This window comes from Procambarus clarkii, chromosome 76, assembly GCF_040958095.1.
Source record: "Procambarus clarkii isolate CNS0578487 chromosome 76, FALCON_Pclarkii_2.0, whole genome shotgun sequence".
Taxonomy (NCBI): domain Eukaryota; kingdom Metazoa; phylum Arthropoda; class Malacostraca; order Decapoda; family Cambaridae; genus Procambarus; species Procambarus clarkii.
The window spans coordinates 28,039,523-28,058,098 of record NC_091225.1 but is presented as its reverse complement, the minus strand read 5'-3'; the positions used below and the strand labels follow the sequence as shown (position 1 = coordinate 28,058,098).

The 18,576-nt window shown below is 44.0% G+C and overlaps 2 protein-coding genes across 4 annotated transcripts in view; both read right to left on the bottom strand.

Moving 5' to 3' along the window:
- The window catches only part of LOC138357126 (zinc finger protein 271-like), an 86,432-nt gene that overhangs the window by 34,660 nt on the left and 33,196 nt on the right, over positions 1 to 18,576 (bottom strand). The window lies entirely within an intron of this gene.
- Positions 7,040 to 18,576, bottom strand: part of LOC123753455 (zinc finger protein 271-like) — a 351,329-nt gene continuing 339,792 nt past the window's right edge. Inside the window, exon 4 of the mRNA XM_069313765.1 lies at positions 7,040 to 8,632. Coding sequence (XP_069169866.1) covers positions 8,450 to 8,632 — 183 coding nt within the window. The 3' untranslated portion in view covers positions 7,040 to 8,449. The remainder of the gene's footprint in view (positions 8,633 to 18,576) is intronic.

Here is an 18,576-nt window from a genome sequence, read left to right as displayed (position 1 = left end):
TGACGATTGCTTTCTTACGCAACACATTAAGGAACCAACACGGGAAAATAATATTTTAGATTTAGTGTTAACTAACAGGGAAACACAAATTAATGACATCGAAATAGGGAGTGAGCTAGGGAACAGTGATCACAAAGAAATCAGATTTAGCATAGAATGGAATAGACCTGTAGGAGAAAAGTCTGTTAAAGTGCCAGATTTTCGAAAAGCTGATTTTAATAGCCTAAGAAATTTTTTGGGTCAAATTGATTGGAAAGTCTTGGGTATGGGGTGTGGGCCGGTCTTGGAGCGAGACATGAACCCAGCGATAGGTGACTTAAATGGGGATTTCGATGTGGATTCAATATATAACTTATTTAAGAATATTCTAAACAAAGCACAGGAACGTACTATACCATACAAATTGAATAGATCGAATACTAATGACCCAAAGTGGATAACAAAGAATTTGAAGAACCTTATAGGTAAAAAGAGAGCTTGGTACAAAAGGATTAAAAATGGGGAGGTCACTTTAGAACAGGAATTCGTACAACTGGTTAGAAATGTTAAAAAAGAGATAAGGAAAGCAAAAAGAAACTATGAAGTTCGCATAGCAGGGCAAGCAAAGACAAATCCTAAAGGGTTTTTTCAGTTATATCGTACTAAGACTAGGGAAAGGATAGGTCCGAAAAAAACTGAGACAGGTCAAATAACAGATAGTGATGAAGAGATGAGTAGTATTTTTAATAAATATTTTGTATCTGTATTTACTAAAGAGGAACTTAACAATATGCCTTCAGCCGAACAAGTCTATGTGGGTGGGGACGAGGACAGGTTGACGAGTTTAGCAGTTACCAGGGAGGATGTTCTTAAACAAATAGTAAAACTCAAACCAAACAAATCCCCAGGGCCGGATGAAGTGTTTGCCAGGGTGCTTAAAGAATGCAAAGAGGAGCTTTGTGACCCACTGTCAACCATATTTAATAAATCAATAGAGTCAGGCAGAGTGCCAGAGTTTTGGAAAGTTGCTAATGTGATACCAGTTTTTAAGAAAGGAGATAGATCACTTGCGTCTAACTATTGACCAATTAGCCTAACGTCTATTGTGGGAAAGTTACTCGAATCTATAATAGCAAATAAAATTCGTCTTCATCTTGAAAAACATAAATTAATAATTGAGTCGCAACATGGTTTTATAAATGGCTGTTCATGTTTAACAAATTTGTAATCTTTTTATTCTAGCATAGTTGAGGCAGTTGATAGTGGTAAGGATTGTGATGTTGTGTACCTTGACTTTAGCAAAGCTTTTGATACAGTGCCACATGAAAGACTGATTAAAAAGATAGAGTCTCATGGTATTGGGGGTGCTATATTAAGCTGGATTAGGGCATGGCTATACCAAAGGAAACAGAGAGTTAGTATAAATGGAATCAAGTCAGAGTGAGAAAATGTTGTAAGTGGAGTGCCTCAAGGCTCTGTCCTGGGACCTCTGTTGTTTATAATATATATAAATGATTTAGATTCAGGTTTGAGTAGAAACATTTGCAAATTTGCCGATGATACGAAAATCGGTAGGGAAATTAATTCGGAGGAGGACTCTCTATCACTTCAAGTTGATCTAGATAGGGTTTTGAAATGGTCAAAGGATTGGCAGATGCAGTTTAATGCTGACAAATGTAAAGTTCCGAGGTTAGGTAATGATGATAGGGTTACAAGATACGAGCTAGATGGTGTTGAGATTGCGAAGTCGGATTGCGAAAGGGATCTGGGAGTTATGATTAGTAAGAATTTAAAACAAAAGGATCAATGCATAAATGTTCGTAATAAGGCAAATCGGACACTTGGATTTATTAATCGCAGCGTTAGTAACAAGACACCTGGTGTGGTTCTCAAGCTATATCTTGCTCTAGTTAGGCCCCATTTAGATTATGCAGTTCAGTTTTGGTCGCCATATTATAGAATGGATATAAATTCACTTGAACGTGTCCAGCGAAGGATGACTAAGTTAACACTTTCTTGGATTTTCGACTTGGACTTACGGGCGGTTTGCTTAACCGCTTGTCGGATCACGACGTTAATTTACGGACCGTGTTATATTGGGTATTTACTACTCGATCGACTTGGGGTTTGTATGAATATGTTTGCCATTAAATTTTTGTTTTCTTTAATAGGCACTGTGCCTATTTGAGAAAACGGCAATGTATTGTAACTTAGAGGAGAGACTATTGAATTGATGACAAAGAGTGTAATCGCACACTCCACACACTCTTGTGTTGGCCGCGATCATGATTCTACATTTATATGCATATGTCTGTGTAGAGAATTTTATTCCGAACACTTTACAAACAAAAAAAACGGAGTGAGTCAAGTATAAACTTGAAAAAACATGAGCAAAGTAAAAACTTTTTACGCTCACGGGTACAAACACGCGTAAGATTCGCGTAAGATTTTATTCGCCGCAAATTTATTTGACGCTCTGTTGGCCAATTCTACCCATGTTCTTATAGAACTTTCTATTGCGAACACATTGCTATAAAAATGAAATACGTAGCTCGAGAAATAATGTCACGACAGTGAAATAAGTATAAACTTTCAAAGCGCTGCATCACAACAGTGTCGTCGCTGCTGAAATCACGGCTAACGCTTCGCCCAGTTCCCACACTTGTGCGGAACATAATTAGACATTGATAGGCATATGTCTGGGTGGGGAATTTTATTGCGAGTTCAGTGATATCAAAATAAGCGCTGTAGGATGACTGAGGCTGGCAACAAACGAAAGAGTATGAACATTTACTTCCTGTTTGGGTGTCACGGCGAGTCATCTTCGTGTTTATTTACTTCGTGGTGGGATACCAAATGCTTGGGTGACATTTTATGCATATGATCTTGTAGAGAATTTTATTGCCAACGCATTGATACCAAAATGAAAAACGTAGCTCGAGAATTGATGTTAGGAGCGTGAAAAGATTATAAACTTTTTTGTGTTTACGCTTGAGCGCCCAGAACGCCGCGCGCACACCCGCTTTTTTTTTCAGGGAGTGCCGCGCGCACTAAAGTGTTAATTCCCCAAATTAGAAATCTTTCATATGAAGAAAGATTAACAAAGCTTAAGTTGCATTCACTGGAAAGGCGAAGAGTTAGGGGTGACATGATAGAGGTTTACAAGTGGGTGAATGGACATAACAAAGGGGATATTAATAGGGTATTAAAAGTATCAACACAAGACAGAACACGAAACAATGGGTATAAATTGGATAAGTTTAGATTTAGGAAAGACTTGGGTAAATACTGGTTCAGTAATAGGGTTGTTGATTTGTGGAACCAATTACCGCGTAACGTGCTGGAGGTGGGGTCCCTCGATTGTTTCAAGCGCGGGTTGGACAATTATATGAGTGGGATTGGGTGGTTATAAATAGGAGCTGCCTCATATGGGCCAATAGGCCTTCTGCAGTTGCCTTTGTTCTTATGTTCTTATGTTGATGGTAAATGTATATAGTGTGTGACAGTGTATAGTGTGTACATATGTTGTAAATATACTGTACATAAATGAACATGAAACATTGGTGTGAATAACTGTATGATGGGAGGGGCAAAGTTGGCAAATACAATGTTGGAGAAGTGAGGGAGGGCTGGCTGGGTGTGGCAGCTCTCAGTCGCGGTGTTCTGAATGTGTTGATGGTGAATGTATATAGTGTGTGACAGTGTACAGTGTGTAAATAGAGTGTATATATACATAAATTAGCATGATACATAGTAAATATGTGCTGCATATGTGTACACAAGTGTCATGCACGTAACAGTGTCTTCGGACAGTACGGATGTTTTACTGCCATAATATAGTGTACGTGTTCACTATACATAGGATTAGCACGTAAAAACAAATAAAATGTATTTGGAACTGTGTGAAAAAAATGAACGAAAATATATTCGCGGCAACTCGCGCGCTCCGCCCAGAGCGCCCTACTGGCTCCGGGAGCGTACGTCACGGACGAACAGGGAATGATGACGTCACGCCCCAACTTACAGACCCCATAGCAGCCAAAGTAAGTACAATTTCGATTTTTTTCTACATACCCATACTGAGGGAAGGGCTTCTGACACTTTAAAAAGAAAAAAGAATCTTTTCCAGAGAATTTATTTGCTGCGCACTGCGGGGGTGTCATATTTGGAGGCAACGCAGTTAAGGGGTTAACCAGCCCCAAGCAACGGTACCATTGGACCATTCAGCAAACTATTGCTTTTGAACAACTTAAATCTCTGCTCTGTTCTAATCCCATTCTCGCCTCGCCAGATATCACGAAGCCTTTCATCCTCCATTTCGACACCAGTGGTACTGGCATCGGGGGTGTCCTGATGCAACAACGAAGTGAGGAGGTTCTACCTGTTAGCTACTACAGCTACAAGTTAAAACCACACCAGAAGAATTACAGCACTATCGAAAAGGAACTCCTCTCCATCGTCCTGAACATACAGCACTTTGCATCTTACCTACAAGGTGCTCAGTCTACCACCATCTACTCGGACCACAATCCCCTACGCTTCTTGCAGCAGGCCCAATTCAACAATCAATGACTTCTACGATGGGCTTTGTATCAGCAGAATTTCAACCTGGAGATCTTCTACATCAAGGGTTCTGACAACATCTTGAGATCTTGTGGTTATCTTGAGATGATTTCGGGGCTATCAGTGTCCCCCGCGGCCCGGTCCTCTACCAGGCCTCCACCCCCAGGAAGCAGCCTGTGACAGCTGACTAACACCCAGGTACCTATTTTACTGCTAGGTAACAGGGGCATAGGGTGAAAGAAACTGCCCATTGTTTCTCACCGGCGCCTGGGATCGAACCCAGAATCACAGGATCACAAGTCCCGCGTGCTGTCCGCTCGGCCGACCGGCTCCCTAGCAGCCTAGCATCATAGCAGATGCCCTCTCCAGAGTCTTATGAGGTAGAGGCAGCTACACCTACCACTCTACCATCTGAAGACGTAACTTCACCCATTAGAGCAGGCTTCGGGGGAGAGTTGTGACGATAATCTTTTTCAAGAGAGATTGAGCCTGCTCTTCCCTACATAAAGTTACTTATATACATACAACAATAGGATGCTACCTTCAAGATACATCTACCAGTAGCACAAAAAGTTTTGACCAGGAGGCAAACGTACCCTAAACTCCCCCCTACTCCACACTCCCTCCATGCCGGCTCCCCACCGTCATCAACCAGCAAACTACCATTCCCAGCCTGCCTGCTTCTGATTGGTGACCTGCCGACTGCACACCTGCACCTCTGCACCTCTGCACCTCAGCGCCCTCTACCAAGTCGATGTCTGGGCTTGTACCAGCCACTGAAGTTAGAATATCTTGTGCTCTCAAGCTGTGAACAACTAACTGATAAACACTCTGTCTATCAGGTGGATGTTTCTCAGCTAGTGCTTTATTCTCAGCACCTGCTTATTTTATTTTGTCTTTATATTATAGACCTGATATACCTGATCAACCAGGCTGTGACTCATACGTCAGGCTGCGAGCAGCCGCGTCTAACAGCCTGGTTGATCAGTCCAGCAACCAGGAGGCCTGGTCGACGACCGGGCCGCGGTGACACTAAGCTCCGGAAGCACCTCAAGGTAACCTCAAGGTAGAGTAACATCATCCCTGTTTTTAATTTTAATGTTATATTTTTTGACTTGTTTGTTTGCACTGTACATAGCCAAGGAATTGTCTTTGTTTTTAATTTTCTCTCAGTTTAATTAAAGTTTCATTATTCATACTATGTGTTTTGCGTGTATTCTCTTACTTTACCACAGACAACAGCCAAGCAGTCTATCTTTTTTTTCTTATTGTGATAGGCATTGACACCAGCCATTAGGAGGACTGCCGAACATCTACACTCCTTCATTTTTTCGTCACAGAACATAGAACTTTATTATATATCATGCCATGGGTCCCAAGAAAGTCAGTGGTAAGGTTCAACCTAAGAAAATAGTTGTAAAAAGAGGCAGTAGAGGATGTTCCTTCCTCATTAAGAAAGTGTGGTAAGTATGGGAAGAACTGCAAAATTTTGTTGAAAAACTCACCCAGATAAAGCTGTAGTAGGCCATTACATTGACCTTTAAATGACAATGTGATGTCTTACTACAGACAAGTGTTAAAATGTAGGGAAAAACAAGTGTCTTTAGACAGATTCTTAGTAAGACAAGCAAGCAGTGAGCCGCAAGCAGGTCCTAGTGGTATGCAGGCCAAAAATGCCAGAGTGTATCCCAGAAAAGTCTTCACTGCCTGATGTTATAATGGAAGGGGACCCCCCCTTCCAACCCCTAACACCTCTCCTCCCCCCTCATCACCATCTTCCATATGCCATCAAGAGTCCTCCATAAAGGTAAGATTATGTACTGTACTGATATGATATGTACTGTATTCTAGTTAGAGAAAAAAATTGTAGCCAGTATAAAATGTATTTGTAAGTTAATATTTTAGAGGGTGGGAATGGATTAATTCAATTCCCTTTATTTCTTATGGGAAAAATCGCTTCGACTTACGATACGTCTCTGAGAACGGATTACCATCGTAAATCGAGGCCCCACTGTATGCACTTTTACTTTAATAAACAATCTGGTCATATCTAAAAGTCATACAACCGGATTTCTTCTAAAATCACAATTAGTCTGGAGGCCCCTACTGAAGCCAGTCCAGGTTTTACTTATGACCCACATGCACTCGGGTGGAAGGGCAGAGTGGTCCCACACCTTACACCCCAACTTCAGAAACACATTGATATATTTCTCATTTATATATATCACGTTAATGTGATTACTGTATTCCTGAAGTTGGGTGTAAGGTGTGGGACCACTCTGCCCTTCCACCTGAGTGCTTGTGGGTCATAAGTATAACCTGGACTAGCTTCAGTAGGGGCCTCCAGACTGTGATTTCAGTAGAAATCCGGTTGTATGACTTACAAGTGATCAGTTGTCTAGTGGTAAAAGTTTGCTGCTTGGTATTGCCAAAGTCGTAGGTTTGCGTCCACTTCATTGCCCTAGTGGATTTTCTCATTGATATATATCATGTGATTTGTGTGTGATTATTATTATTAAACAATTATTACATGGTCAGTGAGAAACTTGACATTGAAACTTAGAAAGCTAACATTGAAACTTACCTTAAGTTTCAATGTTAGCACAATAAATCTTCATATAATGAGGATACTGAGCCAGACACCCACGAGAAGTAACCAGCTTTTACTTCTTGTTGATGGAAGGTGCAGTTTGCATGAAGGGTTTACCCTCCTGATGACTGCACGAGTACAAATGTTGGGTCATCCTGGCTCCTCACTCACTCTTGACAATGACAGCACCAAGATTTGGGTGTGTTGTCTTTTGCTGAGGATAAAAGAGCGGTGACTAAATAAAGGCGTATGTTTGCAGGAGACTGGACGGAAAGGAGGGCGGGATGTTGTGTTTACGGCGTCAGCTGATGGTTGGTGGTATCCACGGCGGGGACTGGTCAAGTCGTCTACTGCAGTTTCGGATACCACACTAGAAACAACTTCGTTCACTGAGAAGTTTGTACACACAAACCATTTCGTTCGTATATGCGCTGGTTTGTGTTCGCTGCTGTTCTCGGTACAAACTGTGAACCTGATACATTCTGAGTTGAGTTCCAGTTTTAGTTATCCATTTGGAACAATGCTGATCTTCAATAAAGAAATTCTGGAGGGCTTCTGTGCAAGGGTTAGGATGAGTTAGCCTAAGCATTTTTATACCAATTTGATAGTTAATTTCAGTAACACGATCAACAATGCTCGGAATATTTAGTTCCTTTCTCATATTAAGTGTTATCTCTTCACGTGATTTTCCCCATGAAACTGAAGGAGAAGACTGTGCTGCCATCGTGATCAAGGTATTGCAGGATAAGATAAGGTATTTAATCCAAAAAAGTGACATCATATCTGTTGCGGCCCTCTCGGGTCGCAACTGGGTTCGTACTCTGATGTTATTAGAGGAAGTTGTGTCCGGCCCCAAGCCAGTAGTGGCTTTCAAGGGATGAGATCCGTGACGCAAGTAAAATAAAAGGGGAAGGGAAAGAAAGGCAAAAACTTAAGATTATAATTACCTTCACCAATAAATAATATATAAAAGTTACACAGGGGGAGGGGTATTAACGCTACACAAGGGAAATATATACAAGGTTGTCTTCTCCTGAAGACGCGGGATCCTCTCGGTGCCGAGTCCTCGGTGCTTTCGTGGTCTCTTGACGAATCCTTCGATCAAGCTGAGTCTACCCCAGACACAGGCCAGCCAAAACACAGTTCCACTGGGGCACCGCCGTGGAGGCCGTCAACCACAAGTCCAGCAGAACAGCTGGCAGGTTCCGGATCAGCAACGCTGGTCAGGCCACTCCACGAGCGATACTAGGGTAGCGCCCTAGTCAGGAGCCTCGTGTGATACCACAAATCACTCTCCTGTCCTCAATACCCCAGTGGTCAATCGTCTCCAGCAGTTGGTCCCGGGTACGATGATCCTTCTACTGCCACTTCACTGGCAGGGTAACACCACAGTGTTCCTCCGGGAGGCGACTCACAGCTGCTGCAGCAAAGCACAAGGTATGGGGACGGCTGCCTTGGGTAGACTGACTCAACTTCCATCACAGCAGTCCCAGGTCGACTCTGTAAGCAGACACGTCATCAATAACTGGGACACACTAAAGCACCTCACTTACAGGCTCAGACACAAATGCCCAACGTATCCACTCCATAGATGGCGCTGTTGTCTGAGCACCACCTCACCAGAGGTCAGCAGCGGCGGTGTTGTGAGCTGCACAGGACTGGAAACCGGCCCTTGTGGCCAATACACGTCATCCTCACCAGGTGTCGTCGTCCGTTTGGAGGGGGTTTCGGGAGCTGACCCACAGATGGCGCGGTCGTCACTGCTCCGGGCTCGGACGCTGGATCCGGGTCCGTAACAATATCAGCTTATAGAGTGGGTACCAAATCATCTAGTACAAATAACAGGAGAATTTGAGTTAAACTAGATAGCTGCTCCCACAAGTCTGATCTTATCACATCTGCAGTCGCTAGTAAATCCACTGTTTATGTGAATGAATGTCTGACCAGGTTCAGGCAAGTAAGTAAGTAATTATCAAAAGAAGGCACCAAACCGGGAAGGCTATGTAGCACCATCAAATACGCAAAATAATCAGAGGGCGCTAAATATCACCAAGGATGCCAATACGAGAACAAAAACGCATAAGGCGAACGATATCAAAAGTATCCGAGTCACCAAGAATTCTATCGAGGGACAGGTGACCGCGAGGGGCGGTCGGAAAGCAAGACACACGCTCGTCCTGGAAGTCAGGACATTCAAGAAGGACATGCACGACCGTAAGAGGGACAATGCAACTAGGACAATAAGGAGCAGGGCGGCGCTCCATCAAGTGACCATGGGTTAAGCGAGTATGGCCAATACGCAACCTCGCCAGAGCTGTTTCCCACCGCCGGTTACGGTGGAAGGAGGACGGCCACGAGGAAACACAACATTTAAGAGTACGTAGCTTGTTACCAGTAACAGACAACCAAGAAGCCTGCCAACGGGTAAGGACTGAGGAATGGATAACCGGGTAAAAGTCGGAATACGGAATGCCTTTACGAGAGATGGGACAAGAGCGGACAGCTTCCTTAGCGGCAGCATCCGCACGCTCATTTAAAGACACGCCAATATGGCTGGGAACCCAACAAAACTCAACCGACTTAAATTTACTGTGAACGAGAAACAGCCAATGCTGGATCTCGACAACTACCGGATGAACTGGATTAAAGCACCCGAGAGCCATGAGGGCACTACGAGAGTCAACAACAACCACAAAGGAAGACTGACAACGAGAAAGCAGGAGACGAAGAGCATAGAGAATAGCATAAAGTTCTGCTGTAAAGATGCTAGTCTCCGGAGGCAAGCGACACATATAAGTGCGATCAGGAAAAACAACAGAGTAGCCAACACCGTCCGCTGACTTAGACCCATCGGTGAAGACAGAAACGGAGCGGGAGTGAGAAGAAAAGTGCTCGAGGAAAAGGCGTTTTAGAACTGTAGGAGGGGTAAAAGCTTTAGTGATACGAGTCAAGGATGTACAAAACCGCGGAAGAGGGACCCTCCACGGGGGCAAAGAAGGAACAACACGAGGAGAAACATCAGAAATACGAATGGAAAGAGAATCCTGGAGGCGAGATAACCGGACAGAAAGAGGGAGGTGGTGAAGAGGAACAGGAACTGCAGGAGGGGTAAAAGTTAAAGCACGACAGAGGCGAGAGGAAGGATGTTGCAAGGACCGCGCAAGATAGCGAAGACAGTAGCGATCACGGCGGTCCTGGAGAGACAGGAAGCCAGTGTCAACATACAAGCTAAGGACGGGAGTCGAACGAAAGGCACCAGAACTGAGGCGCAACCCAGTATGGTGCAAAGCATCAAGACGGCGAAGAGTAGAAGGAGAAGCAGACGAGTAAGCAGGGCAACCATAATCGAGCTTAGACAGGACGAGAGAGGAATGTAAAGCAAGGAGAGTGCGCCTATCTGCCCCCCAAGAAGTATGGGACAAGACCCGAAGGAGGGTAAGGGACTTAGAGCACTCAACACGGAGGTAAGAGATATGGGGAGACCAAGACAAACGAGTGTCAAGGAATAACCCCAAAAGCTTCGCGGAATCTTTGTATTCAAGGGGATGACCATAAAGTGACAAAGAGGGACGAAGAACAACCCGTTTCCGCGTAAAAGTCATGGCACAAGTCTTAGAAGTAGAGAACTTGAAGCCATGACCTGTGGCCCAAGACGACACGGCATCAATCGCAAGTTGAAGCCGGCGTCGAAGGAGAGGCGAATCATCACCCTGACAACAAAGGGTAAGATCATCGACATAGAGAGCGGAGAAGACACCAGAAGGAAGAGAGGAAAGAAGACCATTGAGGGCAACCAGAAAAAGAGTAGTGCTCAGAACACTACCCTGGGGCACACCTTCGTATTGCTGAAAAGGGGGAGAGAGAGCGGTACCAAGGCGCACCCGAAAGGAACGACGAGAGAGGAAGCTGCGGAGAAAGAGAGGGAGATGACCACGAAGGCCAAAAGAATGAAGTTGAGATAGGATATGATAACGCCAAGTGGTGTCGTAAGCCTTTTCTAGGTCAAAAAGGACGGCAACAACGGAGGTCTTCGCAGCAAAAGCAGTACGTATATAGACCTCCAAGTTCACCAGGACATCTGTCGTGCTGCGGCACTTGCGGAAACCAAATTGAGAAGGGGAGAGGAGGTGATGGTGTTCCAGGAACCACATCAGACGAACGTTAACCATACGTTCAAAGAGTTTGCAGACACAACTTGTGAGAGCAATAGGGCGAAAGTCCTTAGGGGAAGTACCCAGAGACCCTGGTTTGCGAACAGGGAGGACAACGGCATCGAGCCAGTCCTCAGGGACTGACGACGACTCCCAGATCCGATTATACAGACTCAGTAAATACTGAGACGTGCTCGGAGGGAGATGGCGAAGCATCTCATAATGCAGGTTCAGGCAAAATCTCTTTTAAACTGCGTGGTTTCTGCAAAAATTCCCCTATAATTAAACATTGTTTTGTGCGAGATGGTAAAATTATAGCTAGGACCGACACTGGGAAAAACCTATTCAATGACCACTGAAGCTCACCTTAATTCCTGAGTAACTGTGGGATAGCTGCTGTATAGCCAGAATTCAAATTATAATCTCATTTAACTACCATTGTGTACTTTAGCTCTGCCTTTCCTTTCAAAAGGTTTTAACTTTATTAAAAAAAAAATTGTCATCTTTATTATTGTCTTTCTTTTTACTCCCATGTTCCATAGTACACTGGCTTTGCCTGTGTCCTCTAGTATAAACTTCATTATCCAGTGTACCTCAGTGTATCTCTATTTAAACTACCTCATTTTGTTTTAGTGTAACTTTAGTATTCAACTAGAGTGTACTTATAATATTATAGTAAGTAAGCTTTTCATTTTATAGATTTCATAATTGCTTTTTTACTTTTTTGGTCATCTATTGTTATTAATTATTCTAGTTCCTTTTTTACATTCCCAAGTTCCCATTAAGTTTTTATTACTTAAATTACCATTAAGTTTATATTACTTTAGAATTTTTATTCTACTTTTTCTTTGTAACCCAGGTTGCCTAGCCACACCACCATTGCTCCATTGTGCTCTTTGTATTGCCTGTGCAATTTTGATCATTAGTGCAAATAATTACCTACGGTGTACCTAAAAGTACTTTTAAGCAACCGACCTCATTTTTGTGTATAGTTTTATATATTTTTTTTCATAGCTAGTTCTTTTATCATTGTCTTTTTGGCTTTTCTGTAAAACAGCCCTCTTATGCAAACTATTATAGATCCAGACCTTAACCTCTTATCTAGTATCTATGACAATCAGCACTTTAATGATCAAAATTGCAGATATTACACAGCACATGATGTAAATAATATTTTAGCGTGTAATCACAATGTTTCTGTAATTAACTTGGATGTAAGATCTCTTAGCAAACACTTTGATGATGTTAATGCCCTGGTTCAAACAGTTGACAACAGATTCTCTTTTATTGTGTTTACTGAAACGTGGTTAAAAGAGGACACTTCTCAACTCTACAACGTGCCTAACTACTCAGCCATTCACAACTGTCGTCCTATACAAAGAGGTGGTGGTACCTCTCTTTACTACCACCATGCACTGACTTGCTTAAAAGTAATTAAATCTAGAGACCCTTATGGAGAGTATATATTTGCCTGTTTCAGAGTCAAGGGTAACGATGCTGTCTTGACTGTGGGAGCAGTCTACAGGGTTCCTAACACTGATGTGACTGAATTTAACTCTAACCTTAGAAATCTTATACTAGAGAACCAACTGAACAAAAACCACTTAATTATTTCTGGTGACTTTAACGTTGACCTCTGCGAGCCTGATAACCCTCCTGCTGCTAGTTTCCTCAACTGTATGAATTCCTGCTTCCTCATACCCTTAATCACTAGACCTACTAGAATCACTGACAGTACTGCCACGGCTCTTGATCACATCTGGACCAACATAACCTCTCCACTTACTTCAGGGATAATCATCGATAGCACTACAGACCATTACCCCACATTTCTCCTAACCAACATTAACAAACCACCTCTAGAGACAGAGGAGATAAGCTTTAGGCTGCACAATGAAACTGCCATAGGCAATTTTATTGCTGCTGCTGCTAATATCAACTTGGAATCCGAATTAGGGAGCATAGCAGGAGCATAACATCAACCTAGCAGTGCAATCATTTCTTCAAAAAACTCTCAGCCTTTTTAACACCCACTGTCCTATGCTAATGAAACAAGTCAGCTAAAAGGCTAAACAATCCTTGGCTTACAAAGGGGATACTTAAATCCATTAATAAAAAACCAGCGTTGAATGTAATGAAACGCCATTTTCTGGGTGAGTCCCGGAGGCTCCCCAGAGCTATCCATGGCTGATATGGATACCCTAACTATTTTGCATCAGTCGATGTGGGTGGAGTTCTAGGCCTACCGGGGACCACGAGCCAGAACCTAGCCCCCTCAGAGAGGCACGGGGAGCAATGGCCCATAGAAATGCACATGTGATTTAGAGCATTCTATATCTGCCATCGACCGGGACAGGCACCCAGAAAGGTAAGCGCCACAAAACAAACCCCTATTCTGGTTAAACAACAAAATTACCAAACGAGTGGACAGAACTCCCCCAGGAAAACGAACTAACAAGCATGACGTTACGCGAGCCGCGCCGCATGTCTGCGCAGCTCCCCCCTTCCCGGGAGGGGGAAGGGGGAGCTCCAGACCCCCGCGCCGGCGATCCCCACCCCAGTTCTGAGGCTGGATATCAAAACCGTGAAAAACCCGCCGACCGGAGGGCGGGAGGGTGTTTCATTACATTCAACGCTGGTTTTCTGGGGGGAGCCCCTACGGCTCCCCGGAGCTACCTCACCAAAGACTACCTAAAAAACAAGGGGACATACCCGGGAGGCGGTAGGAGAATCACTCCACAACACAAAGTCGAGGCAACAACCCAAGGTATAGCATTCGCCAGAAAAAGGGGAGAACGGACGCAGACGAAGAAAACCTATGATCACGACAATAGGAGCCAAAAACCACTGCGCCTGAGAAGAGCAAGAAGCTCTGCCACACGGCCCCCAGAGGCGAATGCCAACACAAAAAGAAAACCGAGGCAAAGCAAACCTGACCCCAAGGAGCCACAACCACCAAGGAGAAGAAAAACAGGAGAGCACCCTGTCCAAAGACCAGGACGACACAGACAGTGCATGAGCAGGCCGGAGGTGTAACAACGCACGATAAAACTTGCGAAACGGCGCTGAAGGAATATCGATACTGAAAGCTAGCAGCAGAAACCAAGGTGCCAGACCCAGGAATGGCCCCAAGCGCCTCTACATCCTCCGCAAGCCAATCCTATGACAGCCCCAGGAGGGAAAAGAAAACGCAGGACCAAAACGAAAATGCCACAAGTGTGCAAGTCCACCTCCACAAGTGCAGCTGACAGGGAAGGAACTCGCATAAGGAGCCGCCCCGCACCAACATCCCGCAGAAGGGCAGGAGCGAAAAGACTCATTAGGAGGAGCAAAATCGCTCCCAGGAAAACTAGGAGCGCCGAGACAGTGTGAAGAGAAGAAATATTCACAAAAGAACAAAAAGGCCAATACCCAGAAGCTGTGGGAAGAGGACCCACAAGCCCTAGAAAGGACCGGAGGGAAGCTCAACCAAATGACGACAGACGCACCAGAAAACGGGAAGGAGAAAAGCAGTCCCGAACCTTCGAGAACAAAAAGAAGCAAACACAGAGGACGAAAGCCCCAAAACCCCGTCGCACCAAAAAAACCAAAAGTCATGCAGAAACCCCAAGAAGAGGGAGACATGACGGAAGAAGGCCCGTCCCGGAAAAAGGGGCGAAGATCGTAGAAAAGCACCCACCGGCAGGACGGAAACAACGGGTACAACGGACAAGGAAACCAAGCCCAGGGAGGGGCCGACGCCCACAAAGCACGTGCGGAGAGGGGGAACAGACAACCCCACACCACAAAACTGCAAGTCCCCCCCAGAGGGTTAGAAACACCCCGGCGGGGACCAACGGGGCCTGAGGCCTCTCACGTGAGCCCCACCCCAGCCCCCAGAACCCACCCTGCAGGCCCCGGGGCCGAGCTGTCCCCTCAAAGCCCCAGCATCAAGAAAACCCCGGGGCAGCCATGAAAAACACGAAGGAAGGAAGCCCACTAGGCTCTGGAACTTGAACCGAAACCGGAGGATAGGCGAGGGGCGAGATGAAGACCCCAAGCTCATCCCCAGCCAGCACAATGAGGCGAGGACAAGACAGTGATACCTGGTTGATTGATACCTGGTTGATGGGGTTCTGGGAGTTCTTCTACTCCCCAAGCCCGGCCCGAGGCCAGGCTCGACTTGTGAGAGTTTGGTCCACCAGGCTGTTGCTTGGAGCGGCCCGCAGGCCCACGTACCCACCACAGCCCGGCTGATCCGGAACTTCTCTTAGAAAACCGTCCAGTTTTCTCTTGAAGATGTCCACGGTTGTTCCGGCAATATTTCTTATGCTCGCTGGGAGGATGTTGAACAACCGCGGACCCCTGATGTTTATACAGTGCTCTCTGATTGTGCCTATGGCACCTCTGCTCTTCACTGGTTCAATCTTGCATTTTCTTCCATATCGTTCACTCCAGTACGTTGTTATTTTACTGTGTAGATTTGGGACCTGACCCTCCAGTATTTTCCATGTGTATATTATTTGGTATCTCTCTCGTCTCCTTTCTAGAGAGTACATTTGGAGAGCTTTGAGACGATCCCAATAATTTAGGTGTTTTATCTCGTCTATGCGTGCCGTATATGTTCTCTGTATTCCCTCTATTTCAGCAATCTCTCCTGCTCTGAAGGGGGAAGTGAGTACTGAGCAGTACTCGAGACGGGACAGCACAAGTGACTTGAAGAGTACAACCATTGTGATGGGATCCCTGGATTTGAAAGTTCTCGTAATCCATCCGATCATTTTTCTGGCTGACGCGATATTTGCTTGGTTATGCTCCCTAAACGTTAGATCGTCGGACATCATTATTCCCAAATCCTTGACATGCTGTTTTTCTACTATGGGAAGATTCGATTGTGTTTTGTACCCTGTATTATGTTTCAGATCCTCATTTTTGCCGTACCTGAGTACCTGAAATTTATCACTGTTAAACATCATGTTATTTTCTGCTGCCCAATCAAAAACTTTGTTGACATCTGCTTGTAGTTTTTCAATGTCTTCAGCAGAGGTAATTTTCATGCTGATTTTTGTGTCATCTGTAAAGGACGACACGAAGCTGTGGCGTGTATTTTTGTCTATATCAGATATGAGAATAAGGAACAGTAGCGGTGCAAGGACTGTACCTTGAGGTACAGAGCTTTTAACATCGCTTGGACTCGATTTTATCTGATTGACTGTTACTCTTTGTGTTCTGTTCGACAGGAAATTGAGTATCCAGCGTCCTACTTTTCCAGTTATTCCCATTGACCTCATTTTGTGAGCTATCACCCCATGGTCACATTTGTCGAACGCCTTTGCAAAGTCTGTGTATACAACATCTGCATTTTGCTTTTCTTCTAGGGCTTCTGTGATTTTGTCATAGTGGTTGAGTAACTGTGACAGACAGGATCTTCCCGCTCTAAATCCATGTTGTCCTGGATTGTGCAATTCATTGTTTTCCATAAAACTAGAAATTTGATTCCTAATCACTCTTTCAAACACTTTTATTATGTGTGATGTTAGTGCAACTGGCCTATAATTTTTTGCCAAGGCTTTACTCCCCCCCTTGTGCAACGGAGCTATATCTGCAGATTTAAGTGCTGCTGGTATCTCCCCTGTATCCAGGCTCTTTCTCCATATTACGCTGAGTGCTCTCGCTACTGGTACTTTACATTTCTTTATGAATATTGAATTCCATGAGTCAGGCCCAGGAGCTGAGTGCATAGGCATATTATCAATTTCTCTTTCAAAGTCTTCCGAGTTTGTGGTAATGTCCGTTATATTATCTGCAGCTTGAATGTCATTCATAAAGAAGCTGTCTGGGTCATCAACTTTCATGTTGTTTATTGGTGTGCTAAACATAGCCTCATACTGGCTTCTTAGAATTTCACTAATCTCTTTGTTGTCCTCTGTGTACGTACCTTCATTTGTAATTAACGGTCCAATACTGGTCGAGGTTTTGGATTTTGATTTTGCGTATGTGAAAAAATATTTCGGATTTTTCCTTATCTCTTGTATAGCTTTCTGTTCCAATTCCATTTCCTCAGACTCATATGATCGCTTCAACGTTTGTTCTATTTCCTCAATCTCCCTGCTTAGGCTTGTTTTCTTTGCTTGTGATAGTTGTGTCTGCCGAAGAATTTCCGTTATTTTTTTCCTTCTCCTGTACAGTCGTCTACGTTCTCTTTCTAGAGTGGTCCTCTTTCTGCCCCTCCTCACAGGTACGTGCTTCAAGCAGACCTTGTAAGCTTCAGCTGTCAGTTGAGCTATTCCCTGTGTGGGAGTTTTGTCGCTTAAGACCGTCTCCCATTGAATGGTTGCAAGGTCTACATTTATTTTTTCCCAGTCAATCCTCTTATTGTTGAAATTGAATTGATTGAATATTCCTTCTCGCTTGTTGGGTCTCTTAGACCTACTACCGTTATTTATGCTAGTTCGCACTTCAATGAGTTTATGGTCTGAGTATGAAGTATCTGAGATTGTGATATCCCTGATTAGTTCATCATTGTTTGTGAATAACAAGTCTAGTGTGTTTTCGTTCCTAGTTGGTTCTGTAATCTGTTGATTGAGCGAGAATTTGTCACAGAATCTCAAAAGTTCTCTAACCTGTGGTTGGTTATTTCCCGGGTCATTCCCTGCTATGATATTTGTGTTTGCTGTTCTCCATCTTAGACTCGGTAAATTGAAATCTCCAAGAAAGATAATATCTGGAGCTGGGTTTGCTAGGTTGTCAAGTATGTTCTCTATTTTGTGCATCTGCTCTGTGAATTCCTCAATCGTTGTATCTGGCGGTTTATATATTAGAATAATAATTAGGTTTAGTTTCTCTACCTTCATTCCAAGTACCTCTACCACCTCATTAGTTGAATTTAGTAGTTCTGTGCATACCAGGTCTTCTTTAATATACAGACCTACTCCTCCATTTGACCTAGTTTTTCTATCACATCTATATAGATTATAATTTGGAATCCAGATTTCACCATCCATGTAATCTTTTGTATGAGTTTCCGTGAATGCCCCAAATATTGAGTTTGACTCTAATAGAAGGCCATTTATGAACTTAACTTTATTTCTTGACTTTGGCTTTAAACCTTGAATGTTTGCAAATATGAATGATTGCCCATATTGTGTGTAACTTCTGGAAGGTTTTGGTAGTTCTCCCTCCTCTCTACCCTGACCCAGGGTGTGTTGTTGTGGCAATGGTTTGTCCAGTTTTGGAAGTGATACTGGGGAGTGTGGTAGTCTCTGTGTAGTTGGGGGGTGTAGTATGTGTGGGCTTGATGACGAACTGTAGTCC